This window comes from Falco punctatus (assembly GCF_963210335.1).
Source record: "Falco punctatus genome assembly, chromosome: 1".
NCBI lineage: Eukaryota > Metazoa > Chordata > Aves > Falconiformes > Falconidae > Falco > Falco punctatus.
In genome coordinates, this window is record NC_137580.1 from 57,152,364 (window position 1) to 57,167,652 (window position 15,289).

At 43.1% G+C, this 15,289-nt stretch overlaps 1 protein-coding gene across 5 annotated transcripts in view; it reads left to right on the forward strand.

Moving 5' to 3' along the window:
• NIPAL1 (NIPA like domain containing 1) overlaps positions 1–15,289 on the forward strand; it is a 20,410-nt gene continuing 5,121 nt past the window's right edge. The window contains exons 1-5 of one of the 5 annotated variants that reach the window (XM_080404327.1): positions 1–7,222; positions 11,375–11,641; positions 12,715–12,771; positions 13,228–13,318; positions 15,080–15,240. In XM_080404327.1, coding sequence (XP_080260453.1) covers positions 11,467–11,641; positions 12,715–12,771; positions 13,228–13,318; positions 15,080–15,240 — 484 coding nt within the window. In that variant the 5' untranslated portion in view covers positions 1–7,222; positions 11,375–11,466. Of the gene's footprint in view, positions 7,676–7,875; positions 11,642–12,714; positions 12,772–13,227; positions 13,319–15,079; positions 15,241–15,289 lie in introns of those variants that run through there. The other 4 variants (XM_080404329.1, XM_080404326.1, XM_080404328.1 and 1 more) reach the window with 4 other exon arrangements.

A 15,289-nucleotide genomic window follows, 5' to 3' on the forward strand; every position in this document is an offset into this window, starting at 1 on the left:
ATTAGATAAAACACTATAAATAGAATTTTCCTGTTTATTTTAGTGTATTTATCCTATTGCTGAGTAATAGGAAATACCATTTTATACTGAAAGTTCTTAACTAATCTAACATAACTTTTACATTGCACAACTTTTACATTATTTACATAATTTTGATGCTTTAAAAACTGTGACTATATATTTAGTGGAAAATGCCGTGATGATGAAGTTCTAAGATACTGAACTAATCTTCAAGTTTGATACGGATTATGACTTTGCAAAATGGTTTGTAAAGTAACTGCAGTCCTCCTTAATTAGAAATATGCAAGGGTTCATCTGTCATGGCCACACAATCAAGAAAGCCCCTGAGAGGATCCTAGTGTACTTTGAAAGAGAAGATGTTTGAAAGAGAAGATGTTGAGGTATTTGCATAGCTCAGCTTTCTCATTTCACTGCTGGATACCATAAGAATGAGGAAAATTAAGTTCTCGGGAGCTTGAGTGATTGATTCTTTAATATGGCATGTTTTACATAGCCCATTTTTTTTTTTTTTTTTTTGGGGGGGGGAAGCGCATTGCTGAGCATGAAATCCAGTAAAGTTTCCAAGCATCAAAAAGAGCGAATGTACAGATTTGAAATTGTATGTTTGTCACAACTGAGACATAGTTAAAGATACTTAATTACTTTTAAACTTTGCTTCACAACAAGCCGAACCCAGGAAAGCAGTCCAGCCCCCCAAGACCCCAGGATTAAGACACATTTCTTGAGTGGCCATTCGTAAGTGGATTGACACATTGTAGGTTTAATCACAAACCCACAGTGATGCTCAGTATCACAGGTCAGCCTCCTGACCAGAGAAACAGATTTGACACATCTGCTGCTACGGTTTTCCAACCCTGAAGACAGTCAGTCCATTTTCTAGGAAAAAGAATATGTTTTTGAAATTTAACAGAACATGTATTAAATAAAATGTTAAAGGTCAATGAGGAAATGCATAACATTATGCTCTGTGGATACAAATCCACAGTAAGGTATGCAACATAACAAATGGCCAAAGAAGTGAATAATCTTCTAAGTTCTAGCTTATGTTTCACTGTTTCCTTTGAAGGGCTGAAAAACAACTCCCATTTTTAAATGATAGATATAAAAGGAATCTTGGAAGGTCACTGCATCCAGCTCCTATTGAATCAGGATCAGTTTTACCTCTGTCATTCTCATGGTTTTTTGCCTGGTTTGCAGTCTGAAAGATCTCAGTGTTCAACGCGGAGCAGTGATTTTGTGAATACGTGGTAGCATGGAGTGTCTAATTGTGAACTCCTGCATTTGGGGCACACCTTTGTCCAAAAGTTTTAGATGACCAACCAAGGCAGGCAAGTCTAAGTTCTATCTCTCAAGCCAGAGAACCTTTTTTAATTTGGTAGAGAACAGTCAGTTTTCTTTTACTAGAAGCAATACCGTAAAGCAACTCTTATTTTTTCTTATCTGTTTTACTGTGGAGTTTTTCAAAGTAGTTCTCAAACAGAGGAAGATGAGTCCTACTGGGCCAGACCAGTTCCTTGTCTGACAATGGCCAGGACCTCACATACCTACAAAGAAGTTTGCAGAACAATTTCTGGGTGAGCTCAATACAGTGTTCTCAGTTCTGCTCTCCTTTAAAAGTTAATTAGATAGCTATCATTGACTTCGCTGACAATTACATTAGTTTAGCATCAGTATTTTTTCACAGATATTTTTCCTGTTATTCCATATTCCAGTGGAGTAACCTTGACTGATGGGAGAATGACCGCACTAATGGATTATTGTTTTAGTAGGCCAACTTTAATCTATTTTTGTATCTTGCTTTATCATCATCTGTAATTCTTCTCAATCCTATTAAAGCTACCTCGAGTTTCAGACACCCGCAACCAAAACACTAGATACATTGTCCATATGCATTTATTTATAAATAAGCAGGCTTTAATGGCACAGCATTGCCTTTCAGCTTATTGAGTTGTAGCTGTGTACACAGATGCGTCTTTGGATTGGGACCATGGTTTTGATGAGCTTATTTTCTGCGAATATTGTGCTGTCTTTTCTAGTGCTGATGCGATTTCAGCCATGAATGTCACGTCGCAAGTGCTGTAGCTGAGATGGCTCCAGGGCTTCTGGCTTATTTAATACTCTTTTGTGTAGACCAGTGTCTCAGGGAAATCAGTGTCATGAAGCACAATCGGCCCCAGCGAGGTCTGATGACTGGAAACCCATCGGTGCACACAGTATCCCCACCAGCAGGTGGTACCGTATTTTTACTTTTACGTTAAATGGGTGCTTGATGGAGAGGGAAGTAGAAGCAATTCATGTGCGTTGGTGTGTTAGATTCCCATATGCAGATGGAACTGGAAAGCACTGGACAGACTGCAAGCCTTCTGTGGACATGAGCACTATCAAGCACATGGTACAGCACCCCACAGCATGCTAAAAGACTATGCCGAAGCCTTTTACCAGCATCTTCCAGGTCCAGACTAATTTTTGCATGACTGCTCTGAGCAGAGATCAGCACTTCTGAAATATCTGTGGGCACAAGTGCTGTGTCTGGCTGTGCCAGCAGTTATGTGTGTACCCTCAGCTGAACCTGCAGTGAGGCTATCCTTGGGCCACCCAGGCTGGGGTGGCTTGAGATGTTTCTTCACCTAACCTGTAACCTGCAAGGAACAGAGGGACTGGCCCACTAGAAGCCTCTCTGAAAAACTAGAACTTCATTCAATAATATCACCAGGATAAAGAATGTGTGGTGACCCTGCAGGAATGCCAGTAGCTCTGAACAGTCAGTCAGGATTTCTGTTTAGCGCATTTTATTTCAAACTGAAATAACATAGGAAATCTGGGATGGTTGCACAAAATAATGATGTTAAATGTTTACACATACAAAGGTGACTCAGCTGAGGTTAATTCTACTTAAAAGAAAATCATCCATGTATGTAAGCGTGGTAGAAAATGCACTGTAGTCAAAATAGGTTTGATATATCTAGCCTTGCCTGTCTTTCATTCATTGTTGTAAAGTAGGAGTTAAGGTGGCACTATCTGGGTGTTTTTAAGGCAACATGTATAGGATTAATCTCTTCACAGCAAGTACAGCAACCTAATCATATTGAACTGCAATCTAGAGGCACCATTTTTTGTCTTCGTTGAAATTAACCCCTTTACATGTTGCTTCTACAGGTCTACACTAAATCCCCAGCATCTGGAACAGGTGGAGTTCCCATGGTCAGAGCTCCACTGTCAAATCCAGCTCAGCAATGTTTGTGTGGCTGCTTGCCAGGACAGGTAAAAAACCTGCCTGTAGCTGCAGTATTGAACGGAGCTCGTGTTAGGACCCTGTCAGGCAGCAGAAACTACAGGCAGAGTAATGCAGAACAGGGAAGCAATGAGGGCAGGACTTCAAAATGCCGTAGGCAGGTTCACTAAATAATCATTTAAAAAAAAAAAAAAAGAAAGAAGATAGATCTTACTTCATGTGCTTCATGTCTGCACTTGGACTAGCTTCACAGTGAACAGTTTTTCATACTGTGCTGAAACCCATTGTCATCGTCTTCGGTATTTATGATAATATAATTGAAGACTGCATAATAACACTGTCCTGGTTTTGGCTTGGACAGAGTTAATTTTCTCCTCAGTAGCTAGTACAGTGCTGTGTTTTGGATTTGTTACGAAAATGTTGACAACACAGTGATGTTTTAGTTGTTGCTAAGTAGGGCTTACTTGACATCAAGGACTTTTCAAGTTTCCCACACTCTGCCAGTGAGCAGGTGCACAGGAAGCCGGGAGGGAGCAGAGCCAGGACAGCTGACCCGAACCAGCCAAAGGGGTATTCCATACCATAGAACATCGTGCTCAGTATATAAAGCTGGGGGAAGAAGAAGGAAGGGGGACACACTCAGAGTGACGGCGTTTGTCTTCTCAAGTAACAGTTACACATGATGGAGCCCTGCCTTCCTGGAGATGGCAGAACACCTGCCTGTTCGTGGGAAATGGTGAATGAATTCCTTGTTTTGCTTTACTTATTAAACTGTCTTTATCTCAACCCCCGAGTTTTCTCACTTCTACTGCTCCAATTCTCTCCCCCATTCCACTGAGGGGGAGTGAGCAAGCAGCTGTATGGTGCTTAGTTTAACCACAACAAACAGATGTATGGAACTCAATGTATATGTGTATGAAGAAAAATTGCTCAACAAAATTAAAGAATTTATGACAAAGCCAAGAAGTCACACAAACTTTGTTTAATTAAGTCATTAATGGCCAACACAGAGGCAAGATGGGATTTATTAAGGCGTAAAAATGCAGTTTCTAATGACTATTTTATTTATAAATGTAAAAGTATAAAGATGGCTAGATGTTCAGTGCTTTCATTTTTATTGAAAACCAACAATTAAAGTCAGAGTTTGCTTAACAGTCAATTTCAGCAAATCTTTCATTCGTTGCATAAGTAACAGAATTTTAACATAACTTCTCTCTTGCGTTTTCCATACATTTAATGGAAAATCTTAGTTCAGTAACCCAGAAAGGTACAGCAGAGTTTTGTAACATCCTTACTTCTCTTGTGGAGAAATGGGAACTGCCACAAAATTGCTTTGACTTAGTACATGCAATTGTTACTTCATACACAAAAAGGCTGATCTGTGCTTAGCCATAGCTGGCACTGAAATAACTGGACCTGTGCTGATTTGCATTAGCTGATGATCCAGGCATTGATCTACATCAGTCATAGGTGCCATTTTTTCCTCTTTATGTCAGATGGTAAGATTGTATATCAAGACTATATTTTTTCCCATTTGACCTTTACATGTCATCCAAAATAATTAAAAATCTATCAATGTTGATAAATTACTTTTATGTTGTTTCTTTCTTCTTGGCATTGTCTCAAAGTTCTTTGAAGTGAGTTGAGTATGCAAAGTACTAATCATCAATACAACACCCTGTATGCACACATGAAGTGTAGCCACTCCCTTCTGTAACTATATTATAAATTGCACGTTCTTTACATCTGTCCATTCACTTGGATTGTTAGCTACAAGTTTTTTGTGACTTCATATTTTTTCTCAGAAAGAGTTTAATGGTGTTTTCGCAGCTTATGGCAGATTTTAAAACATGAAGCATGAGCTATATAAAGATTTTCAACCAAGAAACAAAGAAATGTATAGTTGCAAAAGACCCTTAAGAACATCCAGTCCACCACTAAACCATGTCCCTAAGCGCCACATCTACACATCTTGTAAACACCTCCAGGAATGGCGACCCAACCACATCCCTGGGCAGCCTGTTCCAGTGCTTGATAACCCTTTCAGTGAAGAATTTTTTTTCCTAATATCCAATCTAAGCCTCCCTTTGTGCAATTTGAGGCCATTTCCTCTCATCCCTTTGCTCATTAACTGGGAAAAGAGATGACACCCACCTCACTACATCCTCCTTTCAACTATTTGTAGAGTGTGATAAGGTCTCCCCTGAGCCTCATCCAGGCTAAACACCCCCAGTTCCCTCAGCTGCTCCTCATAAGACTTGTGATCCAGACCCTTCACCAGCTTTGTTGCCCTTCTCTGGACACACTACAGCACCTCAATGTCCTTCTTGTCATAAGGGACCCAAAACTGAACCCGGTATTCAGTGTGCAGCCTCACAAGTGCTGAGCACAGGGGGACGATCACTGGCCTTGTCCTGCTGGCCACACCATTTCTGATACAAGCCGGGGTGCTATTGGCCTTCCTGGCCACCTGGACATATCATATTCAGTTGGCTGTTGACAATCTGTATCTCAGATTAAATATTTTATTCATCAGTTGAAAAGTTTTTGATGTCCATAGTCTGCTAAAGGAGCTGGCCTACACAGAGGCAGATCTGCAGAAGTGTTGACTGCGCTGTTTCCCAGTATTCTGCTTTTGGGCACCGCACCGCAGTGTAGCACTGACCAGCGGGGCAGCAAGAGCTGTGCCAGGGGAAGAGGTGGTCTTTGGCAGCTCACTCGCTCCCATCCTCTCTGCTGCTTCAGCAAGCCCTTGCAGATGTTACCACCTCCCTTCATCTCTGCAGTTCTGCCGAGTTGCTTGCAAAATTGACATTTCATGTGCTTCAGTCAAATTGCAGGAAGCTGGAAAAAAATGACACATTTTGACAGAAACGCAGGTGTGAACACACAGAGCTGACAGATCTGAGGGGGCACAGAACCAAAATAGGAGTTGAGAGCAGACCGCAGACATGCATCAGTCCATATACGTGGTTTTATCCTCTGGGCATGCTTATGTTGTGCAAGAAGATGGAAGTTTGCTCCCAAATTTTCAGATTGTGCTTTAAGACTTTAATTGTCCAGTGTTAAATACTATTTAAAATCATTGCACTTCTGTAGCAGTAACCTGTGTTTTAGAAACGTTAAAACAGAGAAGTCAAACACTTTCTATAAAGCAGACTGCACTCAGTTCAGGCTACCTTCCATTTAAGTTCTTGTAACATAGACATTGTAATTATTGTAATTAAATTGTAATAATTGTAATTAAATGCACAAAAACAAATGCAATGCTCCTTTTCTCCTAACATAGCTTACATTAAAAAACAAATACAGAAATAAAAAATGAGACTAAGACATTGAAACTCTCAGTTTAACCCCAGGACTGCAGAGTCCAGGATGCCTAAGGCAGGGAAAACCGAGTTACCTTGCTGACACGGTCACCGTATTTCTCCAGTCTGCACAACAGCTAAAACTTTTCAAAACCAAAGATGAGTAATGTAGGTGCCATGCTGCAAAGCACGGTTACAGCTCTGCTCGCCTCAGCCAGCACGTCCCTGCAGTGCTCTGTGGAGCTGTGTTAAATTTCAGCTCGGTTTGGCTCCAGTCTGGGAAGTTCTGGTGCATGCTAAAGGCCTTCAGCCTGCCCCAGAAAGTTTGCTGGGCAGCCCTAGCTTAGCATGTGATGGTTTATTGAGCCATACATTTTACAGATGTGTTTCACTTAACCACGTTAAAAACAAGCGCTTAGCCTTCTACCTTGGAACTATGGATGGGGTAATAAAGGGAAGTGTTTCTTACAACACCCTGGAGCCTGTTCAACCACAGGGAGTCACCGCCAGACGCTGCCCTAGTTCTGCGGAGCTGGGATGCTCAGCTGGTGCAGGCCGCCCATCGCCCGCTGGCGTGGCCGCTCGCCATCGGAACGGCTCGGCTCTCCTCCCCGGTGCGAAGGGGGGAAATGCAGTCCATAGAGGCTTCCAGCAGGCACAAGTACGGCCGGGTCCCCGGGACCTTGCCCTTCGGTGCTCAGGTGGGCTCGTGGGAGTTCCCGGGTGAGGACCGGGACTTTACACCGAGTAACAGAAACTGGAACCCGCTGGGGGTCACTGCTGGAGCCCGGCCTGTCCGCTCCGCGCCCGCAGCCGCGGCGGGGGCGCCACCTCCGCCCGCCTCCCGGTGCCAGGCCGGGGGCCGCGGGCGGCACAGCGGGCGCGCAGGGTGCGCCGGGCCGCGCCCGCCCGGGAGGAGCCGCCCCCGCCGCCGCCGGGCCGCTGCGGAGCCCGCGGAGCCATGGGGCACCCGCAGGCGCTGCCCGCCAGCCCGTCCTGCCGCACCGGTCGGTCTGTGCGGGCGCGGGGGGAGGGGGGGGGGCGGGCAGAGCGCGGGGGGTGCGCGGCGCTTGGGACGCGGCGCTGCGCGGGGCGTGCGCGGCCGTGGGCGCAGGTGAGAGCGCGGTACATGCGCGGAGGGGGGGCGGGGCGCGCTCCAGCCCCCTCGCTGCCCCTGCGCCCGCCGCACGGGAGCGGCTGTCGCGACTCCTGCTTGCGTCCGCCGCGCTGCGCAGCGCTGTCACGCCGCCGTGTCACGCAGCGATGTTGCGAGGAGCGCAGCGGTGTCACGCCGCGGTGTGCCGAGGAGCGCCGCGGTGTCACGCCGCGGTGTGCCGGGGAGGCTCCTGCGCCGCCTCTCCCGTGGCCGGCTCGTGTCTGAGCCCTCTTTTCAGCGCCCGTTGTGCATTTCTGTGGATGGCGGTGCGCCGGGGACAAACCCTTGCTGCTTCTCGGCACGTCTACGTTCGGACCTCGGTGAAAGCCGGCTTGGTGTTCCCCGGGTTCCTGCCAGGTGTGAGCTGGCTCAGGAGTGCCGTGAAAATGGCCACATTACCAGGCTAATCAAAGCAAATAGTTTTCCCGATGACTTGGGACCAGTATCTTCAGTGGCAGAGTAAAAGCCAAGCTGGCTGTCACTAAGGGACCAAAGGGGACATTAGCCCTAGGCTCCCGCAGGACTGCAGAATGACAGCAAGTTAAACTTGCTACAAGGAGCGTGTAGTACCAGGCTGGCGGATCTGCCCAACTTGGAGAACATTTAGGTGTTGGAGGGAACGTTTTCAGATGTAGCTGAACTGTAGAAACTTCAGAAGTTGCAACAGTGGCTGCCTGAACGCAGACGGGTTCCCTGTTGCCATTGGCCTTGAGTCAGAGCTGGGAGAATTTATTTCTGCGAGGAGGGGTTCTGCTGACGGGTTCGTGTTGGTGTTTGGAAATGGGAGGAGAAACTAGCTTAGCTGTGGAAACTGGGTGCTGGGCGAGCCAGGCAGCCTCAGAGCTTCCTCAGTCCTTCCAGGTGATCTTCACACCCTTCACAGTAGGCAATAAAGTAACAGTAATTCCTGGATCACCTCCTCTTCCCAGCTCTCAGGTGGTTCTTTGAACAGTGGAATGATGTACCACTTTGCAGGCGAGTGGAACAAATGACATGCCTTTTAAAACGAGGGAAAGCTTCTCAGCACAATAAACAGAGATCACAACCATTCAGGATGACTCTTCTCAGCTGGCAGATGGAACAGGCAAAAGATCCAACATGTCTTTGTAAGTGTGAGCAAAGGTGGTACTTCAGAAAGGAGAGAAGCATCCTGTGGCAGTCACCGAGAGACTTACTGCAGATGGCATGATTAAATTTTCATAATTTGATGTCATCAAGTCTGCTGGGGAATGGAAAACTTAAGGATCAGTAGAAAAAGTAGTGTCCTATGAAAGGGAATAAGCTTGCCATTCATCTCCAGCTAAATGGAAGGACACCATTCACAAAAAAAGGAGCGAAGAATGTTACTTTTTTCACTGAAGGAACCCAACATACTGATAGAAAGCTGCCTTTACCATTGCAGGTAGCTAAAAGACCGTATTTATCAGGAGTTTTTATCTTCATGCTTTCTTTTAGGTAAAGGCAAAAAGTATTGCTGATTTTCACATAAAGCCTGTAGTAGCTGAGTGGTGGTGGTACAACCACGACCAGTCTGGTTTAGCATCATTAAAAGGTAGAGACGGCTAAGGGATTACATCCACTGGCAAGCTCGCTGCTTTTTTTACCTTGTCCTGGTATGTGTTAGCTAAGAGAAACATTTATGCTTAAATGACTTCTCTGTAATTTTTGTTTGTGTTTTGATCTTTAATAATTATGTCAAAACTTTATGCAAAATTCTTCTACTTCTAAGACTGTGCTAATATATTAGGATTTTAAAATACTTTCAGAATGAGATGCAAATTCAATTTCTTTTACATTATGAAATTGCAGCTTCTTGTAATTATAAATGGCACAATACTATCTATCCTACGTACTACACAAAAGTAATTTCATGTAGATATAAGTTCTTTAAGATTTTAATCTTCAGCTACAGGGTATGGGCATACTTATCTTGTGTGGCCATTTTTACGAAGTCTTGATTAGCAATACAAAACAACTCCTCTTGAAGAAACTCTCTTGGCAAACAAGGAAATGTGACTGCACAGCCTGAAAAACAAATAGTAACTTCCTGTAGTATGTTTGTTGTACGGTATTCCACAGGAAAGCTGGGAGCAGGTATGCATTCTAGTTCCTTACTTGTAAAGGGTGGTGTCTACTTGTAAAGGGTGTTAGTATTGATATTGTCAGGTGCAAATGAAGATATGCTGTCAAATTTCATACTGGTTTTATACTTTTGATATTTTCAGTATTCCTTCCTAAACAGTATTAGGTGAATTATCCGAGTCTGCTTGTAGTTAATTGTGCAGTGAACTACTTTTGACCGAACATTAGTATTTGCAGAGCTGAAGTATGCACAGACACAGAAGCACATCCTTTTCTACCAAGTCTCCAAGTGTTTTTTTTCAGTTGAAAAAAAAGTGAGTGTATCACTGATGGTACCACTCAGCAGGATGACTCTTTTATGTGTTACTTTAATTTTTTAATTAAAGGGGAAACATGCAAAGCAAAATTGTTTGTGGCATCTAATGCTTTGTATGAATCACAGTGGACCTAGCTTTTGTACTTCTGCGTCAGCTGTTTTGTATTTCAACATGTCTTCACAATAAGACCTCTTATTTCCAAAAAGGTTGTCCTTAAAAGCTATTCCAGCCTAGACTGTCTGATCCATGCTGTTTGCATGATGCAGGCTACCATGAGAAACTGTGAAACGTCAGCCTAGACCACTGTAAGCCCTGTTGCATCATTGCTGCCTGTCCCCTCCTTCCCCACGCAAAACAGCGACTCCGTTTGTTCTCAGAAATGCAATACCTTCCTTTAAAAAAGCATGTCTAGGCTGATGACAGTGAAGTTGCCCCCACGGGCTGCCATAGTAAGGATGCTGCTAAGGGTGGGCTGGCTGAGAGTGTGAAGCTTCAGTCCCAGCTGAGGATCACACGCTCTGCAGCTGCATGGCAGGCATGGCCAGGGGGACTGGCCCTTGCAGGCTGTGGTCTTCCTCCAGCTAGGGGGCTTTGAGGTGAGCTGGAAATTGCTGTGAGGTGTAATGAGGCCTCCACCCCAAAATTTTATGAATGGTCAAAGAAGATCTGGCTCACTCAGTAGTCACTGTACATGCTAATAAAACATATTAGTGCCCTCATGTAGCAAGAGTTTGCTCCCTTTATAGAGTTTCCGTCTCTTTTTTTTTATTTGTTGTTTCCAAATCTCAGGTACAAATGTAGAAGCACAAGCCTGGAATCACAGCAGGCTTGCTCTAGCAGGAAAGGCTGAAATCATGGGTTTGGCTATATGTTTGTGTTTTGGGGATGTGGTCTGCACAACACAAAAGAACCCTTTCATCTTGAGGTTTCAGGTTAGCTTCCAAGTTTTTAAGTTGAATTTTACATTGAAGATAATATTTGATGCATTCCTTGGTATTGCCCCAATTGCTTGACTGAGCCAATGTAGTGCAAAATATATATATATATATAAAATAATGGACGCATCAGTGAATTACAGGAGTGGGTAATGACCTGGGGCAGCAGTGTGTATATTAGGTAGGTTTTGTGAGTTATTTGCATGGTCAGAAATGACAAGTGCTCTGGGAAGACATGGAAAGGAGTGAGCAGAGTGAGGACGGGGCTCCTCCAGAGCTGTGCCTGGCTCATGAATCACTCATCCTCCTTTTTCTCCTCCCAGGTGCTGTGCTGTCTTTTGCTTGCCATGACTCCTGCCAAGCGTGGTGCCAGATCATCAACGTGTCTGAATCACGCTCTTCTCTCCTCTCCTCTATGGATGGGACTCTCAATGAAACGAACCAGAGCATTTCCATGCCATCTGGAAGCAAGTATCGCCTCTACATTGGCTTGGTTTTGGCAATAGGTTCCAGTATCTTTATTGGTTCTAGTTTCATATTGAAGAAGAAAGGACTTTTGAAACTAGCAGACAAAGGAGTCTGCCGAGCTGGTAAGCAGTGGTGCCTGCCTTGCTCCTGCTGGGGCCACAAATGCCTCTTATAACTTTGCAAAATCAAGGTTCGAGTCACAGATCACATCTTTAAAGCCATCATAGTTGAAAACTGTTGTGCTTCAACAGGGATCAGAAGTCTTGTCTTGGCTAGGGATGGAGATACAGTATTATTTCTTTGCGTGTGATTACAGGGACTGGGATTTCAGAATTCCTAGGGCTATGGGTGCAGTGGTGAGTTTTAAGTCTAGTGAGCTGGTGATATTTCCTCCCTGACAACAGTTAGTTACCAAATAAAATGCTCCATCTTACCCTTCAAAATAGCTTTATCTCTCTTTTTTCCATCCTTTTCCCCCCTCGGAAAGTCTTAAGATGGCAACTAGGTTTAGGATTTGTTTTGTGTTTTTTTTGTAAAGGAAGTGCAATGAGCTGTAGAAAGGATACTTCATACAAAAGTTTCTACAGTCAGTACAACTATTCTTTCATCAAAGTCAACAGAAGAATAGCTAGAAAAAGACGCGTTGACTCATCTCACAATTCCCTTTGCATGGATTTAAATATACAGCATTAGCAGTTTTTCTTTTGTTTGTTGTGTTTATTGCAATATATGGTTCCAGAGAATTTGGGTATTTGAAAAAATGTGTTACTGAATATTCAAAATGCTTACATTTTATGTCAAAAAAATTAATCTATGCAGTGGCATTTTTCTTTCTAATTTCAAGCAGATTCAAACTGCAGCTGACTGTGTTTGAATATATGGGATATGACCTGGGAAGGCACTTTGCAGTATTTCTTAAGCTCACCAGCAAGCTTTATGGAGATTTTGCTTTTGCTTGGAACTTTCCCTCCATGTATATTTAGTCAAATATAATTTTTCAGAAGTTCAAGTCACTCACAGCAGAGCAATCAATAAAAATGTCTCTCAAAATCAAACAAAATATACTTCATGTCACGTCCAGGTAACATGCTCTTTCAGTACTTTGTAGGACTAGATGCAAATGGGAAGCTGTACTTTTGTTTATTGTAGTAAGGTGATCTCTCTTCTAAGAGGAGATTGTTTTTTCCACTTTCAGGACAAGGTGGATATTCTTATTTGAAGGAATGGCTTTGGTGGGCTGGATTGCTGTCAAGTAAGTTACCTCTTTCCTTTCAACCTATATGTAAAATGCCACATAAAGCAGATTGTTTTAAATAGATTTATTCCTTGATTTTTCACTCCCTTCACTTAAAGAAATGTCTTTGCAATCACCTTTATGACAGATGCCATTCTGATATCCCATCTCTCAAATACTGTGCTGTTTAGAGCTCTTTGCAGAGTAACAACCTTTTATTTAATATCAAGTCAAAAGCAATGGCATTGAATCTATCCAGCTTCTAGGGGTACTTAGGGGGAAAGTATTTAACTTTCTTCAGCCTTTATTATGTCTAAAGGAGGTTATGCAGGTAATTTTGAAGGAAAATTTGCATATATACTGTAGAAAAAAGATTTTTGTTTAGATTTGCTGCCATACAAAATATTTCTAATAGTATGCCTTTTATTCCACCACCCCTTATTCAACCTGTTCCAAATGTTCTTTATTCTGCAGTGGGATTGGGGGAAGCTGCAAACTTTGCTGCCTATGCCTTTGCACCTGCAACCTTAGTTACCCCCTTGGGTGCCCTGAGTGTTCTCATAAGGTTAGTACAAAACGGAAGCAAACCTTGACAAATGAAGCATTCACTGCCTGAGGGAAAAATCTGTCTTTGGCTGAAAGCAGATAATTTTAATAAGTAAACTGAAAAGCAATATATGGACAAGAAATGCTTTTTGTTCCTTGGTGGAAAGATTCCTTGCTTTTTTAGAACTGAGTTTTCTGGGTAGAGGAAATGAGACCACTATATGCTTTCCCAACAGCCTTCCACCTATATTATAAAGTATTTATTAGCATATACCAGATACACTGCTGATGCACAGCAGTAGAAGGCTATAATTTATCTCTTCCTAGAGAACTGAAGCTTTTTTAAAAAGTCTGATCCTGTTCTTCAGTTGTGACAAAACTTCACAAGAGAGTGTTCTCCCACTAAAATGTTTTAAAAAACATTCCTGTTTTGTAGGAGCATAGTTTCATGTTAAGGCACACATAATAAGCATTTGGGGTTTGCTTAGTCTTTTCCAAGTCCTTCTGGAAAGAAGGCAAAGAAAATTTTAGCTTTTTTAATACGCACAGTTAAAATTTGTGGGTCTTCTGAAATATGAATGCCCTTTACTCGCTCATTATTTCCTGTGTGTGAAGAAACAAATGATTTCCAAGTACTTAAGCACAGACATTAATATGGCTATCACAGAAGCAGAAAAGACTTGGATTATGCTTACAACAAGCTTTCTGGGAAGTCATTTTTTTACAAAATGGAATTGCTGTATTTTAAACGTAAAACTCTTTGATTTTTAACTATATGAAACACTATGTTTAAAACCATCCTGGGCTGTGTATTTTTTTAAAAAAGATGCTTGCAGTAATCTAACTGCTAAAAATGCTGCTGTTCTATTATAGCAAAACCAGTGTAATTCGGTCACGGACAGCTGTGCTAGGATCAGCCTGTAGGTAAATGCAGACTGACTGGATGCCCTGCTGCTGTTTTGCAAAACAGCCTGAGTTTGAACACCCTCTCCTTTGATATGGATAAGCAATCCCTCCGATTTTCATAAAACAGAGATCATGAGAGCTTCATGTCAGTAAGCTCGTTACCCTTGTGCAAACAAATAGCTGTAATTTGATCAGTGGGTTGAAAAACTATTTGTGAGCATGTCCACACACCATTAAGCCTGTGTCTGTGCCTAAGCTGTGCTCTAGCTCGCTAATCATGTGCCCTGTGAGGTCATCTCATTTGGGCAGTGTTAGGATTTTTAGGCTAAATCTGGAACCCCTTGGAGAGCCTGAGATCAGTCCTGTTCGAACACAGAGATGTGCCTTCTCTGTGGTTTTGGGGGAGTCCTGGCAAACCAGGCAGAAACTGTGCCTGGGTGGGAGAGCCCAGCAGGGGATGAGGAAGTTTCCAAAAGTTGTGTGTGTGTTGGTTCTAATAGCAAACGAAGTGCTTTAAACCATTTCTAGAAGAGAATAACAGCTGGTCAGTCTGGTCAATCTACAGGTGTGTGAGAATGCATGCCCCTGACCCAGGGCATCAGTAACGAGAAGTTCCTTGAGCAGTTCAGACCCTGAACAACCTGAAGGAGAAAGATCACGGTTGTTAACCCCCCTAAAACCTAACCTGACCTGACCTTCTTGGTCCTGATCAACCTTCTTGCAAAACTCCTTTGAAATTGTATTGTTTCAGGCTGATTTCCCATATATCCAAATTCAAAAGAGGTTTTGAATTACTGTCATGTTACACAGACAGATTTTGAATGTCTCGTGTAGCTGGTGGAGCTGAACCTCTTATTTGTATTTTGCTGAACAGTGCTATATTGTCATCCTATTTTTTAAATGAGAAGCTGAATATTCACGGAAAGCTGGGCTGTGTGCTGAGCATTTTGGGGTCAACGGTCATGGTTATTCATGCCCCCAAGGAGGAGGAAGTCACCTCACTAGATGAGATGGAAAGAAAGCTGCAAGATCCAGGTCTGTATGCAAATGTCATGAATGTGTGCTACCGTTCATAGCGAAGTGT